We start from the raw sequence: 15,568 nt of genomic DNA, 5'->3' as shown, positions 1-15,568 counted from the left end.
GACTATTTTCTGGATTAACTGAATAATCATTTGCTCTATAAAACATAAGAAATCAGTGAAAATGCCCCCAGCAGTCTAAAACCCAACAATATTAAATTTACTATGATGGAGATGACCTACTGTTTGTGTGTGTTACTGCACTATACTTACGAGTATTAGTATTAATTATTATTTTTTAATTGTTTTTTTCTTTTGATCAATTTATCGATTAATTAACCAATAGTTGAAGCTCTACTGTTGAATTTAACAGGACGTACAATTTTGCCCCAGTTTTGTCAAATAAGTGAAGCAAAGCAACCAAACAAAATTCTTTCAAACATGTTTGATAAAAACAAATTTCAAATGAAGTTTTAGGTATTTTCATGTTCTCTAATTTAGAAGTTGTAACTGATGATTGTATTATTTATTGATTAATCTGCTCATTTTCTTGGTGCATTAATGAATTGTTTGATCAATATAGCATCAGAAACTTTTCAAAAAAATCCTGTCACAGACCAACAGTCCAGATCCCAAAAATAGTCAATATAAAATCACATGAGACTAAAAAAACCTAAAGGTGACCCTTCACCAAAGTCCTGAATATTCACATTATAAAGACTGATTATTAGAAGAAGGTGAACACTGATGATCTGCTCTGCTTTTGTGTGATCAGTCAGGTGTTCGGATGACTCTCACTTCTCCTCATGTTTTCACACAGCAGCTCTTAAACTGGCAGAAATATAAAGCGACTTCTAAACATCATCATTCAGTGTTTGAAATTGCCCTAAGTGTCTTCATCCAGATGACATTATCTTGTCGTAAACACACTCTGCAGTGTGTCGCTCTGTGGCTTTAGACGATCTGTGCCTCTTCAAGTTGTCTGTCACGTCCATCGTGTCAGAGCGCACATCAGTCACACTTCTGTCTTTGTGGCTCCATAAACCCGTGTCTGTTGGTGACTTCCCTCTTTTTTTCAACGCAGCACAATGAATCAAACCCTGCTGTCCTACATGTGACCGACTTCACTGTTGTCACTCAGTGTTTCTGTCCTCTTAATATTAGCCAGCGTACGCGCTTGCTTACATCATTGGCTTGAGCCAAATTTATATTTCCATGAGTTCAAATACTGAAGGATGAGTCGTGTGTGTGTGTGTGTGTGTGGGCGTGTGTGTGTGGCGTAAAGCAGATAAGCCTGTTATCCAGCACAACCAGGCTGTCAAAGGGGAAAAGTCATTTTTTCATCTCATTAGACGTCTAGTTTGACTTGGAAACTCCATTGTGTTTATGCTTTTATTCATTTCTACGTGTGTACGTCTGTATATATGAAGGAAATGTGGCCATACACTCTAGATTTATTCATTTTTATCGAGAATGCAACATGCACAGCAGATTTTCTGAGACTTCTGAGTCTTTCTAGCTTGTTTTATTGCTGATCATTGAGCCAACTGCAGAGGGCTTTTCGTCAAAGGAAGATTCACTCCCTTATTTTGGATTTATGAATACCTCTTCTTTAACAACCTGACAAGCCTGAAACTCTTATTGGGTAGAGGTGTTAATGATATTTCAGCAGGATATAGAACTTAATTCAACACTACATAATATGTCGTTTTAGAGCTATTTTAAAATAAAAAATGAGTTAAGTGAAGAGTAAAGTGAATGAGAGAGGTCTGCACTGTCACCTCCAGTCCGTCACATAAACTCTGCTCTGTGTTCAGTGTTTTATCAACATTTCATTAAAATTCTCCTTTTCAAGCTGTTGGACTTTAGGTCAAAGCTTGTCGTTTTCCGGTGACACTTCCATCTCTGCTCCTCTTCCTCCTCACCAGCACGTCCCAGGGTTCAAACCTGCTGATAAGGTTCGCAGAGAGGAGAAAGGAGTTGTCCCGTGTGCTGGTGCGTCGTGATTAATCACCTGTTCCCAAGCTCTGACCTTTGTCTCTTGCTACAATACTTTAATCACACTTTGAAAATTCAATTTTGTCGCGTTTGGAGCAGATTCACTCCAGACCTAAACCCTGCATGTGATTAAAGAAAGGAAGGTCAACACCCTCGTTTTCTCCCTACTTTGTGAGTCCTTTCACTTTCATATTTCACTTTCATGACTTCATGAACAGTATGGAGTCTTCGTCAGCATTTGGGCACTTGTTAATGTCCTCATATTGGCTTTTCTCCGGCTTTCAGCTACATCAGACTGTCTTCATCAGCAGGAGTTCGCTCAGGTTTCATGGAGGTAAATCTGTTGACATGACGGCAACTTTCAAAGAAAGGCAAACAACACAGGGTCACATTCCTGGTAGATTATTATTATTATTACTATTATTACTTTGGAAAGTGAACGCTGTATTTCTGCTGCTAACCTCATGATCAATGAGATGAATGATAAAATAGATGCTGCTGTTAAAATGTAAAATCCGTTCTGTGAAACACATTAATTTGTTACTTTTCCTGGACTTCCTGGATATTCAAATTAGATACGTATTTCATTATGCTTGTTCGAGATGAGCCAATCGATCAATGCGTGGCAGATAGATTTCTGACATTATGCAAACAACGATAACCTCCACAAGCCTGGCCAGTCTAAATACCAGACAAACCTTTTACCAAATTATTTTCTATTTGATTCTCGATTACCAGTCCTAAACGCTCAGCCCTGCACGGCACTGAGATCCTGCTGCCTGAACTGGCTCGCTGGTGCACCTTCTTCACGCACCACCAGGTTCACTTCCTGTATTAGTGTCCTCTGTTTGTGTTCAGGCAGTTGGAGGAACAGACTACGCTCTGATAATAAACAGGAGCTCTGCTGTTTGTCCTGAGTCCTGCTGAACAACACTCATCGTGGTTCCCAGAGCTCGCTGAAACCTTTTATCACTTCCTCGCAGTGGAACAAGTGAGACGGCCCCAGACTGACTGTCAGTCCAGGGGGCTTAGCAGTCACAAAGGAAACTGCTGCCGTGCACATCATTTACTCACAGTCTGCCAGGGCTCCTGTTTACCAGCTCAATAGACCACCGGGCCACAAATAAAGAGATTGTCTCCCACAGCCTGAAACATTTGTTCAGCAGCCAGTGCAGAGCCAAGGCTATGGAGGGCGCAATTATAGCCACTGTTTAAAATGCACCGCCTGCTTTCCTCCACTGTGTTTTAGTTCTTTAAAGTGTAGCGAAAACCAGGTCCTGGAGGGGTTAATGCATGTGTGCTGCTGAGCGTGTGTTTGTCAAGGTGAAGGGAACAGAGTTACAAACCACCCTAAAGAGACAGACTGAGGGGGTTAGGATGAGGTGATGAGGTAATGCCTCTCTTTCTATGTGAGAGGGTGACATCATCGCTATGGCATTCTGCGTTGCCATGGAGAAGGTGGAGGGAGGGGAGGATGGGGTGGTAAAACAGGGGGAGCAAAAAGGGGTGCGTGGGAATGGGATGAATGTGCCCTTGAACGTGTGTGTTAATGTGTGAGCACTGAATGTAACAAAGCAAACTAATTCAGCCAAATCAGTCAAATCAATCGGTGGATCTGTTTGTTGGTGCGCAGCTCCGTCACACGGGTACATTCATCCCTGACTCTGTGTGGGAAATCCCTCAGTTTTCTGGAAAATATCAGCAGTGGAAATCTTGGCGGTGGACCAGGAATCTCTGTCTATTTATGTCTGCTGTGAGGGGGAAGAGAGGGGTCTCCCCCAGACATGTCTGCCATTTCCTCAGCTTGACTTTCACTGTGTGTGCGTGTGTGCATGTGCTTGTGTGTGTGTGTGTGTGTGTGTGTGTGTGTGTGTGTGTGTGTGTGTACATCCCCCCAGCCCACAACCCCCTCGTCTCTATCCCAGAGGTTGTATTTCCTCTTTGTCTGTGAGGATTTCAGCTTAGCCTGCTGCTTAGCCTACTTTTTCATGCGGCAGACACATTAGTTTTAGACTCAATACGCTCGACGTTAGTTGTCTAATTTTCCTGATTTTACTTCAGGGCTGGGCAGACCAGTGTATTGGCTTATTGATCAGAAGTGCTCAAAAGCGTTTCTGCTGTCTTTGCAGATAGAAAGGAGATGGATGTCCGTCTGAGCTGGACTCAGATGATGGAAGATTCAATAATTAATGAGGAGACACGTGCGCATGTGTGCCTGTGTGCGTGTGTCTGTGTGTGTGTAAGAGGTGTGGTTCCTGTTGAATCTTTCAGCTTTGCATCTATCAGTTAGTCATGAACCACCAGAACACACCAGAACACACAGGTTTCCTTTTGAATGCTCCTGCTTCCTGTAGCAGTGTCAGCCCACGCGTCATTTAATGACCTGAGGCTACATATACGCGCGCACACACACACACACACACACACACACACACACACACACACACACACACATAAATGCTGACCAGAGCTGGATGGTCGTCATGGTTTGTGTGGGAGTCAGATTAAGTTCTGGTTTGGTTTTATTTCACTGCGAGGCATTCGAGGGCTCATCGTAAAAGGAGTCACAGTGAGATCAGAGAATGAAGAAGACAGAAGAGCTGCATGTTTGCATACAGCAGCTTCACATGCTGCTTTCTTTAGATTGGAGCTGCAACGATTAGTTGATTAAAAGATTAATTGACAGAAACATAATCTGTAACTAATTACAATAATCAATCTTTTAAGTTGTATTTTCAAGGTGAAATAGTGAACATATTGCCATATATTCTTGTGCCAAATGTGAGGATTTGGCTTTTCTTTGTCATGCATCATTGTACACTCAATATCTTTGGGTTTTGACTGTTTTAATTGGTGAATTGCAGCCCGAGTTCAGATGTGTACTGTAGCATGGATACAAGTGGCAGAGAAAGAAGGCAGTGCATCATCTCAGCACCATTTTAGCTTAGCAGCTGCTGGGCGGATTCATATTTGAGACACAGCTGATGGGTTAAACAAAGATCTGCATGTCAGTTCACTTCACCGACACACAACTGAAATAACAGAAGCATTTAGCCCTGATTAATTATTGATTGTCTATCTGCCCATCTACCATTTCCCTGTGTGAGTGCGCACGACCAGAGTTTAATTCATTTTGTTAGGCAGTTAACTGTTGTTAAGGCCTATTTTATGATTATTTTTATGGTTGACTCATCTGCCAATTACTTTCTCTCTAGAGCACCAGGCGATGTCTTCAGATGTCGTCTTCTGTCTGACCAACAGTTTAAAACCCAAAATATATTTCATTTAATATCATATAAGGAAAAAGCAGCAAGTCATCACATTTTAGAAGCTGCTTTAAATGTGACTGAAACTGTGAATGGATTTTTAGCTTCAGTTTAAACCCACACAAACAAAACTAATGATATACTGTAGTGTTGTGTGTTTTTATACATCTGCTGTACACGCTGAATGGTTACATACAGTACGTTAATGCAGATGAGACATTTTCCTCATCTGTTGAGGCACCTGTGAGTCATCATTTCTCGGTCAGCATATTTGCATTTTCATTGTCTACAGCGCTTCAGCCCCTCGGGGGAATCTGCCATTCATTCGTTTCGACCTGATGTTTTTCTCATTCAACTTCGGCTCATTCGTATCAACCGGGGACAAATTAATCATGTCAGGTATTGACCTGGGTCAGACTGCCAGCATGATAAATGGGAAGCACAGTCATTCAAAACATATTACATCATGAAACTGTCCAATGATGAAATCTCACTGAGAATAATAAATATGAATAATGGTGGACTGCTGAAGAGCTGCACATGGATAATTCATCTGGTGTACTATAATTTAAAAAATGATCTACATCCTACACTCACTTATATTTAGCACATTTTTTATTTATGTGTCAACAAATTTTAATATGTAATCCTAAAACTGATTTAAATGTGTTTTCACATGTTGCATCTTTAGCTATTTGAATATCTATTTAATAATTTACAAGAAAGAAAAGCTTTGATTAGAGAAATATCAGAAAAGAAATATGTTTGGGTGTCTAGCTCGACAACTTTTGGATGGATTGCTAAAAAAAATCCTTTACAGACCTTCATGGTCCCCAGAGGATTAACTGTGATCCCCATGACTCTCCAGTTCTTCGGTTTATGTTAGCATTTGCTAACATTTGTTAACATGGCAGTTGCTCATTCACAAATGTTAGCATGCTAGCACGCTAAAGTAAGATGGTGAACATGGTAAACACTACACCCGCTAAACATCAGCATGCTCATTGTGCGCATGTTAGCATGCTGGTGTTAGCATTTAGTTCAAAGCCTCACAGAGCAGCTAGCATCCTGTCAGTTACCTCAGTCTCTGTGCAGGTTTACAGTTTCTTGTAGATGAGGGAAGCACTGACCTATATGTAGTTTTTGCAGATTACAGACACAGAGCGAGTAACTGTAACTGTACTCAGCTGGAGTCAAACATTGGAGGCCAGGGAAAAGGCTGCCTCCGTTTTGACCTGGAAAAGGAATTTCTTGCTCTCCCAGGCACTTTTAGATAATGCCACCAGGGATTAGCGCATCGGGGTGGCGGTTGCAGATTTACCATCTCCACTCCCTCGTTCTCATCTTCTCTGTCATTGGCTGTCTCCTGACCCTCGGGGGATCCAGCTGGGTTTCATGGTGTTTGAAATCTGCTCTGCTCCCTCACAGGAGTTATTTATGTCTGAGCGTCCCGTGCAGCTTTTTCTTTGTCTTCCTCTGTCCTCGGTCGATTTGTCTTCAATCAATCAAACACCCGTGTTATTTAGTCCTGAATGTCAGTCTCTCACAGATTTCTCAAACTCATTTCGTCCTCTGACCTTGAACATCATCTTCGATCGCTTTGTTGTAGGGTTTGTAACATCTGGTTTGCCTGTGTTTTGTATTTTCTCCACAGTAAGGTGAGACTGCAAAGCCTTTCAGCTTTTCATCCTGCTAGATTTTTGGGATTTTTCGGAGCATCGTGGCAGAGTGGGCAAAGACTCTCTCTAAGTCTTTTCACGCTGATAATCCTCTTACTCGTCCGCGCCGATGCACACACAAACACAGTCACACAAAAACGGCCAAGTGTGTGCACACATCGACACGCTAACTGGAAAAAAGCATTTGATTTTTCTATTGTGGTGCTGTTTTTTTTTTGTTTTTTTTTAATATAAATTCATGGGGGCCTTGAGTTGTAACTGAGCGTTCCTGCCTGTCTCCTCCACCTCTGAGATAAGATTCTTGTCCTGGAGGCGTCTCCATCTGGGAGTCACTAATGTATTCACTCATATCTTTAATACGCTGCTGCCAGTCCCAGCTCTGCTCCAAGAGGTTTTACTGTGAAGGAACCTCAGAGCATTAAGACCACTCCTGTGTGCACCCACCTCAGGTATGACTTTGCCCCAGCAGGGGTTTTCAGGGTGTGTGTGTGTGTGTTTGTGTGTGCAGTGAAAGGCAGTTATTGAGAGGCAAGACAGCTGAGTAGCTCCTGGCTCTGTGTTGCGGACGTCTTCTGAAAGCCTTGACCCACTTCCAGGTCTCCTCCTCCCCCCTGCGCACCCAAACATGCTGCATACTGAAGCAGCTCTGCTACGATCTGCTGAGCTGCAGTGGAGCTCTGCATGCAGATGCCGGGAAGAGTGGGTGTGTCTGTCTGTCGAATAAATAAATTGGATGTGTGTCTGTATGTGTTGCAATGTGTGTAGCTGTGTGTGTATGTGCAGGCTTGCTCTAGGTGCAAGACCTGGGGCAAAGTCGTGAAGAGTTGCTGCTTCTGTTGAATATATTAATGAGTCCTTCACTAGTTATTATTTCCCCAACGAGCTGCAAACATGTTCAACAAAGTGTCGTCTTTGTGTGATGAATACCAAAGAGGAGAGGAAGGGGGTACTGCTCTGATTTCTACCCTCGCAGAACAGTTCTCCTATAGAATGATGTGTGTAGGTCTGTGTTTTGTCCGAACACCAGCCTCAACACTGAAGATCTTCAGTTAACTGTCAAATAAGATGAAGAAAAGCAGCAAATCCTCACAAAACACAGAAGCTCGAACAAGGACGTGTTTGTCATTTTACAATTAATTGATTAAATGAAATGGAGTGATACAAGGACAACGTATGAATTGTAATCATTATATTATTTTCATGTTGAAAGTAATACCTAATTTTAAGATTTCCTGTTTCTTGAAGGTTAAACCTGGCCTGAGGAATACGTGCATGAAATATGTTGTATGTGAACGTTTTTGACAAAGATTATAAAAACCTAAACCTGATATCTTTTGTTTTGTAACCAAGAGACAGCAAAGCAGGCTTTTGCCTGAAAAAGCAGCAACCAGCACATTTGTCACATCACAGCCAGACACTAAGGACTCCGCAGTGCCACTAAAATGAAGAAATTTGAAACTTATGCAAATGAACATAGCAGAAAATTGGGATGAGACGAGGCACAAAGTGAAAGCTTCTGCTCCAGCCTTCCAAGCCATGTACATTGTTTGATATTTTCAGAGCAAACCTGGATTTAAGCTACTCCGAGCAGGGACAAGGCCAGACGGCTGGCTGATCGGAGGCGAACTCCAGTGGGAAGGAGTGGAGACGCTCACTTAGTCATGGCCATTAGACAGAGATTTATACAGATTACAAACAAGCACAGGCACGCACATAAGTGCTCTAAGTCGCGCATACAGAAATGCTTTTACCATAAGCAAAGGGATTAGCACACATTTTTGGCCACATGCAGAGCGGATGTGCCTGCCTACCCACATCAACATATGTATGAAGATGTTGTATTTATTAAAATAACACAGATAGAGACACATTTTCTTACAATAGGAAGATCAGTTAGGTGCTATCTGATTTATTCTGGGGTTTTCTCCACCTGGTGCGTTTAACAGAATGGGCCTGATACACATCAGATTGTCAGCGTCCTTCTTCTGAAATCATTCTTATCGTCTATCATCACTTACCAGGAAATAACCTTTACTCGCCTGTTTTTTTCTGTTATTATTTTGAATATCAAACCCGTCTGTGCGGTTATTTGCTTTGTAAATGAACTTAAGGTGTGTCACCATATTATCATCCCCGTCTGCCTCCAGCTCCTCGTCATCCGCCCTTCACTCTGTCAGCACCTGATGTCTATCAGGCTGACGTCACTCTGGACGTTCAGAGCAGCTTGCTGTTGAACTCTGGTGACAGATGGACAGACCAGACAGAGCTGTGCAGATGAACATGTCTGATGGTGCTCGGTAGCAGACTGTCTGTACAAAAAGTAGACGTCCGGCCAATTCAGCACTTAAAACACAGTATTGATAAAAGACAGCGTGGAAAAAAAAAACACTCAACAACATGGGTTAATTTTGAAATAAGCAAAACACATTGTGCTGTTGCCTGCTGCTATCACCTCAGATGTTTGCTGTTATTTGTTCTTTTTTTAAAAATTGAAGTTAAGTTTGAGTAAGAAGAGAAGAAAAATCTCTGATTTTCTGTTTTTTTTTTCTTCATTATGACAGTAAACTGATTATCTTTTTGGTTTGAGGACGACAGCCTGGGGTTTGGCAATCACTGATTAACATTTTTCACCATTTTCTGACATTTTACCAACCAAACAACTCACTGATTAACCGAGAAAATGAAAGACGAAAATAGTCATTGTTGCAGCGATAATAATGATAGTGCAGCCTCACGTTTTTCCCTTTTCAAAAGAGGATAAAATCATTTTTCTTAGCAGAGGTTGATATAAGACGTGTTGGTCATGTATCTTTAGTGTTTTAAGACGTCTGTCCCTTTAGTACAATCAACATTTGGCAGGACTCACCGCGTTAAGCTTGTTCTAAACCCTGAAGGTGAAATTAGCAAGCTAGGCTAGTTAGCGCTCACTGGGAACGAGGAAGATGGTTAGCCTAGCTTGCTAACGTTAGCGCTGATACACCACTAGCGACAGACATTGCGTCCTGTTATTTCAACACCTGCTGAGTCATTGACAGCTTCCACACACACACTGTGCTGTTTATCCCACATTATTGAAAGGAGGGTGGCTCTCTTTCATGGTTTCAGTTGCGGTGAAGGAAAACAACCCGACTGTCGAAACTCTCACCAACTGGTATGCTAATCCGTTAGGTATGCTAATGTTATTGTTTCTACATGTAATGCCAAGTCAAATCAAACACTAAGGATATATATATCTACTGATTTCTTAGCTAATCTGAAATCAATTCCAAATTGAGTTTGGCCTCTGATATTGATGTTGGCTGATGAAATGTTTATATATTGCATTGAAGAGGCTGTCCGGGTGAATATGCGCACTCTGCAATGAAAAGCATGTTGTTGTACTTGACTGCAGGGATGTGGTTTTGTCTCATGCTGAGTCATAGTTGTGTGTTTTGGTGTGATCTCACTTGTCTATTCCACCTCAGTTGGGCTGGTGAGTGACAGAGCCACAAAGGGACTTATTATCACCATGAAAACTATCATTTGGGATGCAGGATGTCATTAAGAAGGTTAAAGTATGGTGCCATAAACCATAATATTCCGTCAACACAGTAACAGCTTCATCTGGTGTGCACTGTGTTCATTTCCTGGAGGTCTGCTGATTCTGTGACACTCACGTTTGCTTTTTCTGCTCACTCAGATTTGGATATATGTTACATTTAGTACTGATAATGATTAATTGAATCTATTGAAAGGCAGTTGTTTAAGTTGTTACAGCTCAAATGTGAAGATGAAGGGATTGTTTCATAATATTATTATAAATTGAATATATTTTGATAACTATGATAGAAGTTCACTGTTTTTGACAGAATATCAGTAATTAATGGACTAATAAGAATGCAATAATTAGTGTAGCTCGTGTCACATTTGCATATTTGTCTGTCATTTCTGCTGGCATGTATGGATTTGTGTTACTCATGCTCGGTGTTGATCCAAAGGAGTAATGACATGATTTTATCTTCAGATAGCCAATAAAACAGTATTAATTGCTCAACTGCTCACAAATCTCTTTCCGTCTCTTCCTCTGTCAGGTGTTGTGAGTGCAGCGCCTCGCTGTCCCACTGGTATTATGAAAAAGATGGACGGCTCTTCTGCAAGAAGGACTACTGGGCCAAATTCGGGGAGCTGTGCCACGGCTGCAATGACCCGATCACCACCGGCCTCATTATGGTAAGAGGACCCATCTGCTCACTCTCATCTCTTATCACCACCCCCGTTCTTTGTTTGCTCACGGACCTCGAGTTACAGCCTTGAGCTGTGACGCTCACAGCATGCACATACATGCAAGAGGACAAACGCACCTGGGTCCATACGTTCACAGGCTCTCTGGTTGGTGTGTGCCAACATGCACGTAGGATCAGTGCCAGATCTGTAACTGACCCTGATGCCTTTGGTGGCCTTGACAGATTGTTTTACAGACCACCAGTGAAAGTTGGAGCTGCTGTTGTGACACAGGAGAGCGGAGAGGTTCATGTGCAGAATAGCTGTGGTCACGGCTCCGGAAAGCAGATAAACAGTAGGCTGAGCCTTTGCTGATAAGTGCTGCTGCATTATAGAAAAGACAAGACAACGGCATCAGAGGAGAGTTGTGTCTATTTGTTGATTAGTGATGGAATCACACACATTCAAAGCTTCAAGAAGCTGATTAATACTGTATGTCGATGTAATAAAATATGTAGTCTGTATTTGTCTTGTGACCCTGTTTTCCTGCTGGGCGCAAAGCCAGCTGCTGCACAAATGCAGTTGCCGTGCACATTTTCATCAGGCAGTAGTTTGTTTTTTGTGCCTTTTTGGTAATCTGGCTCAGAATGAACTTACCTCTGCTGCCGTGGTCGCAGAGATGCAGCTGAGGCCGTGCTCATGCTGAATAGACGGAGCAGAGCGATCTTCATGCTCTTTTCAGCAAATAATCATAATAGGCATTTCTGCCTGGTCAGACCACCTCTAAGTATAAATGCAAGGCCATTTTCAGGGCTTTGCTTTGCAGAGGCACACATGCACAGACCTCTCCAAAATCACACACTAAACACAGAGAATATACATTTAATTTTGCCTCTTTTACACAGTGAAGCTGTGTCTGATAGCTGACAGGATCAGCTGGTTAACCAATTAGTCGATCAACAGGAAGTTAACCAGCAACTGTTTTGGTAATCAATTAAACATTTAAGTCATTTAGTTTCTCTGTTTTGAGGATTTGCATCTCTTCTTTGTTTAATGGGATAATAAGCTGAATATCTGCTTGGAGTCAGACAAAACGAGACATTTAAAGACGTAGTTTTTTATTAAAGATGAAACAATGAATCAGTTCATTCAGAGAACAGACAGCAGATTCATTCATAGTGAAAATAATGCTTCCTTGCAGCATTTCTTCAACATGTATTTTAATGTCACTTATCAGGTGTTTTTCAGTTTTTCTGTTTGTTTGAAAAGTGACAGCAGCTGGGCTCTGCTGCAGGCTTTACATACAGTTTCACTACCTGATAAAAGGAGCCTTTCACATAAGCTGCTGGGTGTGTTTAAAAATGTGTTCAGCGTGTGCACTTTATCAGTGTTCAACAACAGCAGGATTTATGGAGTGCATATTCCTTCTTGCTCATTCATCACCAGTAAACTTTGCAGAGTTGGTTTTGGTAATCTTTGTTGTTTTCGCACACGCAGTTAAAATTAGAATTATCAGCCACAGCAGCAGACGATATGGAAACTATGTCAGCGGCGTGTGGAAATGTGTGAGGCTCATATTCTGGAAAACTACCGCCTGTCTACTTAGCATGAAGCTTCTATGACAGGGAAAATCGTCCACTGAAAAGACTCACTAACCATTTGCATTTCAGAAGGCGTCATTAGTAGCTGACAGTTAAAGGTGATGAAAGCTGATGCGCTTTTTGAAGTAGAATTTAACTTAAAATCACTTGGGCTTGAATTAAACACACTTATGAATATTAACTTCCATTTGTCCCATCAGTAATGTTAAATTGCTGTTGGAATTTCCTTTTATATTGTTTTAATAAAGAAAAATTGATGGTGGTTGATGAAATATGTTTAGTGGCCAGTTGAAGTGATAATCTGGCCCTCAAGCCACCCAAAACCTGGACTACTGACTAACTGACTGACTGTGGGTTGTCCTTTGATAGGAGAAGCCAGTTAGAATAAAAAGCTGAGTTTATTCATTGCACATAAAGTATCCTTTCTGACACATTTGCCTCATGGTCAGATACAGCAGCCAGCAGCTTCTGGCAGGTCATGTGTCACGGCCGCGATGAGCAGAAATCATTCATGGCTCGGCCGTTCTCTGCATGTGTGTGTGTGTGTGTGTGTGTATTTTATCATTGCCTCCAGACAGCTTGCCCTTTACAGTGCAATCTCAGTAATGAAACATGTAGGAGAGTCTAAAGTGGATTAGGTGGAGAGATTGCTGCACCACCTCTCCTCTTCTTTCTCCTTCTCTGGTTTATTGCTCCTCTTAGAGTGCACAGACAATGATTGACTGTCTCTGCTGTTGCACTTTAGTAAATTTCAAGCAGCCAGTCAGTCTTTCGTTGCCAAAATGGTCCGAGCAATTCTATTACAGTGTCGACATGCATACCAAGGTCAGCTCCTTTCGTCTGTGCCACACCCTGGATGATGGAGAAGCCCACTCCAGTCCTGCACAGTCACTCTGTGCAGATTAGCAGGGACACACAATCCTATTTTTAAAATCCACTGATGCCTCTGCACCTGAAAAGCTGCTGTCAGTGAAAACATATCGAGCTCCGTGATGCAGCGATGAGTCAGAGTCTGCAGACGTAGAACTGATGGTCAGCCAGACAGAAACGAGCAGAAACGGTGTTTGCATTTCATGGGATTTTGTCACTCCTGGCACACTGATGCCCACCATACAAACTGAGCCTGGCTTCACTCCTTTAAAAGATGAGTTTTGGAATTTTTATTTGCTCACAGTCACACAATTTTACATCATCAAGACTTTTTCCAGTATTCTCACTCACTGCTGTGCTCACTTGATCTGGCCTGCTTGCCCAGGCCTGTTCAAACTCTGAGCATAATGTTGCTCTAGTGGACCAGGATGCAGGATGTGTAGAATTCAGGGCCAAAATCCAACAATCCAGTGTGTGGAGGTGAGAAAATAGGCAGGATCTGAACTTACGTCTCAAGCTCTCTCTTTTCATCAAATTGCTGAATCGTAGATGTTCATGATTTCCATCACTCTGAGCACTTTTAGAACTTGTCGTCCTTGGTGGCTAAATTGTAGAGCTGGTGAACGCTCCAGAACAAGAGGACCTTGAGTGCAAATTGTTTTGGCTGACGCTGTTCCCAAGTTCTCGAGTGAGCCGTCAAGCTTAAAATGACTTGTTTGCTTGTCAGTATGCCTGTTATATTGTTTTGTCAGTGACCACAGCTGCCCTGTGGATGGGGCCATTGTCTTAACTGAATCTGATCTCTTGTATTGAGGACGCTGTGAGTTTGTGCAACGTGAGCATGCTGCTGTGTGTTTGTTAAGTTGCAAACAGGTGTGTGTCTGCAGCTTCTGCTCCTGTCAGCACCTTCAGCCTTAAGTAATCTAGTCGTAATTCAGCTACTAGTTATTTAGTACCCTTACTGAGGCTGATCTATGTGGTGAATACCTGACATAATGAATTTTCTCTACTTCCTTCACTCTATCCATCCACCTCCTACTGACAGACAAATGTGCAGCAATCCCATCTCCACATTCAGTTTAGAGTCAGTCAGCCTTTCCGCAAACAAACGAGTCAGGGCTAAAAGCCAGCTGATGGGAGCGGGGCCAAGCATCGACCTGGACCTGTTAGATGTCCAGAGCTTGGGAGAAGCTTCTGGTTTCACGGTTTCTCACCCTCATTTGGTTGTCTTTGCCACAGCGCTCTGTGGACATCAGTTCAGTGTTGACCAGTAGGACATTAAGGATTCATTACCATGGCCTTGAGTCAAACCTTCTTTAATTTAAAGACGATGAAGGCAGAGAGTGATCTCTGAGGCTGAGCCAGTCAAGGTCCTGGACGCATCTGAGGTTATTCTTGGGAGACATATTTGACATGTTAAAGCGAGGTTATGTTGCAAGAACACGTTGGAAGACAAAAGTGTCAGTAAGAGCCAGAGAGGGCCGTCGATGTCGGCTTTGCTTTGACTAATCCACATTAAATACAGTTTCTTTGTTAATATCATTATATAATTCAGTGTTTCTGCAATCAGTTACATTCATTTCATTTCATGGTGGCCCACAGACTTAGTTTTCTTGTCCCAGCAAGCCCTGGCCTCATTTCACCTTACATAAGAATGATTCTAATGAGTTTCACGCAAATGCAAAATTTTCACTTTGGGAAATAGGGCTGTTTGATATGCTGATATATACTGTGTGGTGACTTCCCATTATGATCTATCGTTTATTTTCTTGTGTTGCACTCTTCACGGCAGTATTGTCCTGTCATTTGGATGACACTTTGCCTTCTTCCGTACGCCATGGATGCAGGCAAGTAATTTGCATGAAGGCAACACAAACATGAGGGTTAATGTGAGGCAGAGCAGGATCATTTGGAACTGGAGAAGGATTCAGAATAGACCGAGACTAAATGAGGAGTTCGTACTAAAAAGAGGAGCTTTGTCGTGTGGACATGTTCTGAGTATGAAAAGTCTCAACTTTGAATTGCAAAATGTCAAAGAAAGAAGTTCTTTCCATGGAAATGATGAATCTGTCTCATC

General features: G+C 42.1%; 1 protein-coding gene across 2 annotated transcripts in view; it reads left to right on the top strand.

Moving 5' to 3' along the window:
* limk1a (LIM domain kinase 1a) overlaps positions 1-15,568 on the top strand; it is a 48,575-nt gene that overhangs the window by 11,148 nt on the left and 21,859 nt on the right. For both annotated transcript variants that reach the window (XM_041940326.1, XM_041940327.1), the window contains one exon: positions 10,891-11,029. In XM_041940326.1, the coding sequence (XP_041796260.1) occupies positions 10,891-11,029 (139 nt within the window). The remainder of the gene's footprint in view (positions 1-10,890; positions 11,030-15,568) is intronic.

The sequence above is a fragment of the Chelmon rostratus genome, chromosome 7 (genome assembly GCF_017976325.1).
Source record: "Chelmon rostratus isolate fCheRos1 chromosome 7, fCheRos1.pri, whole genome shotgun sequence".
Classification (NCBI taxonomy): Eukaryota; Metazoa; Chordata; class Actinopteri; order Chaetodontiformes; family Chaetodontidae; genus Chelmon; species Chelmon rostratus.
Note: the sequence above shows the minus strand (reverse complement) of the source record. Positions and strands in the feature narration are given on the sequence as shown.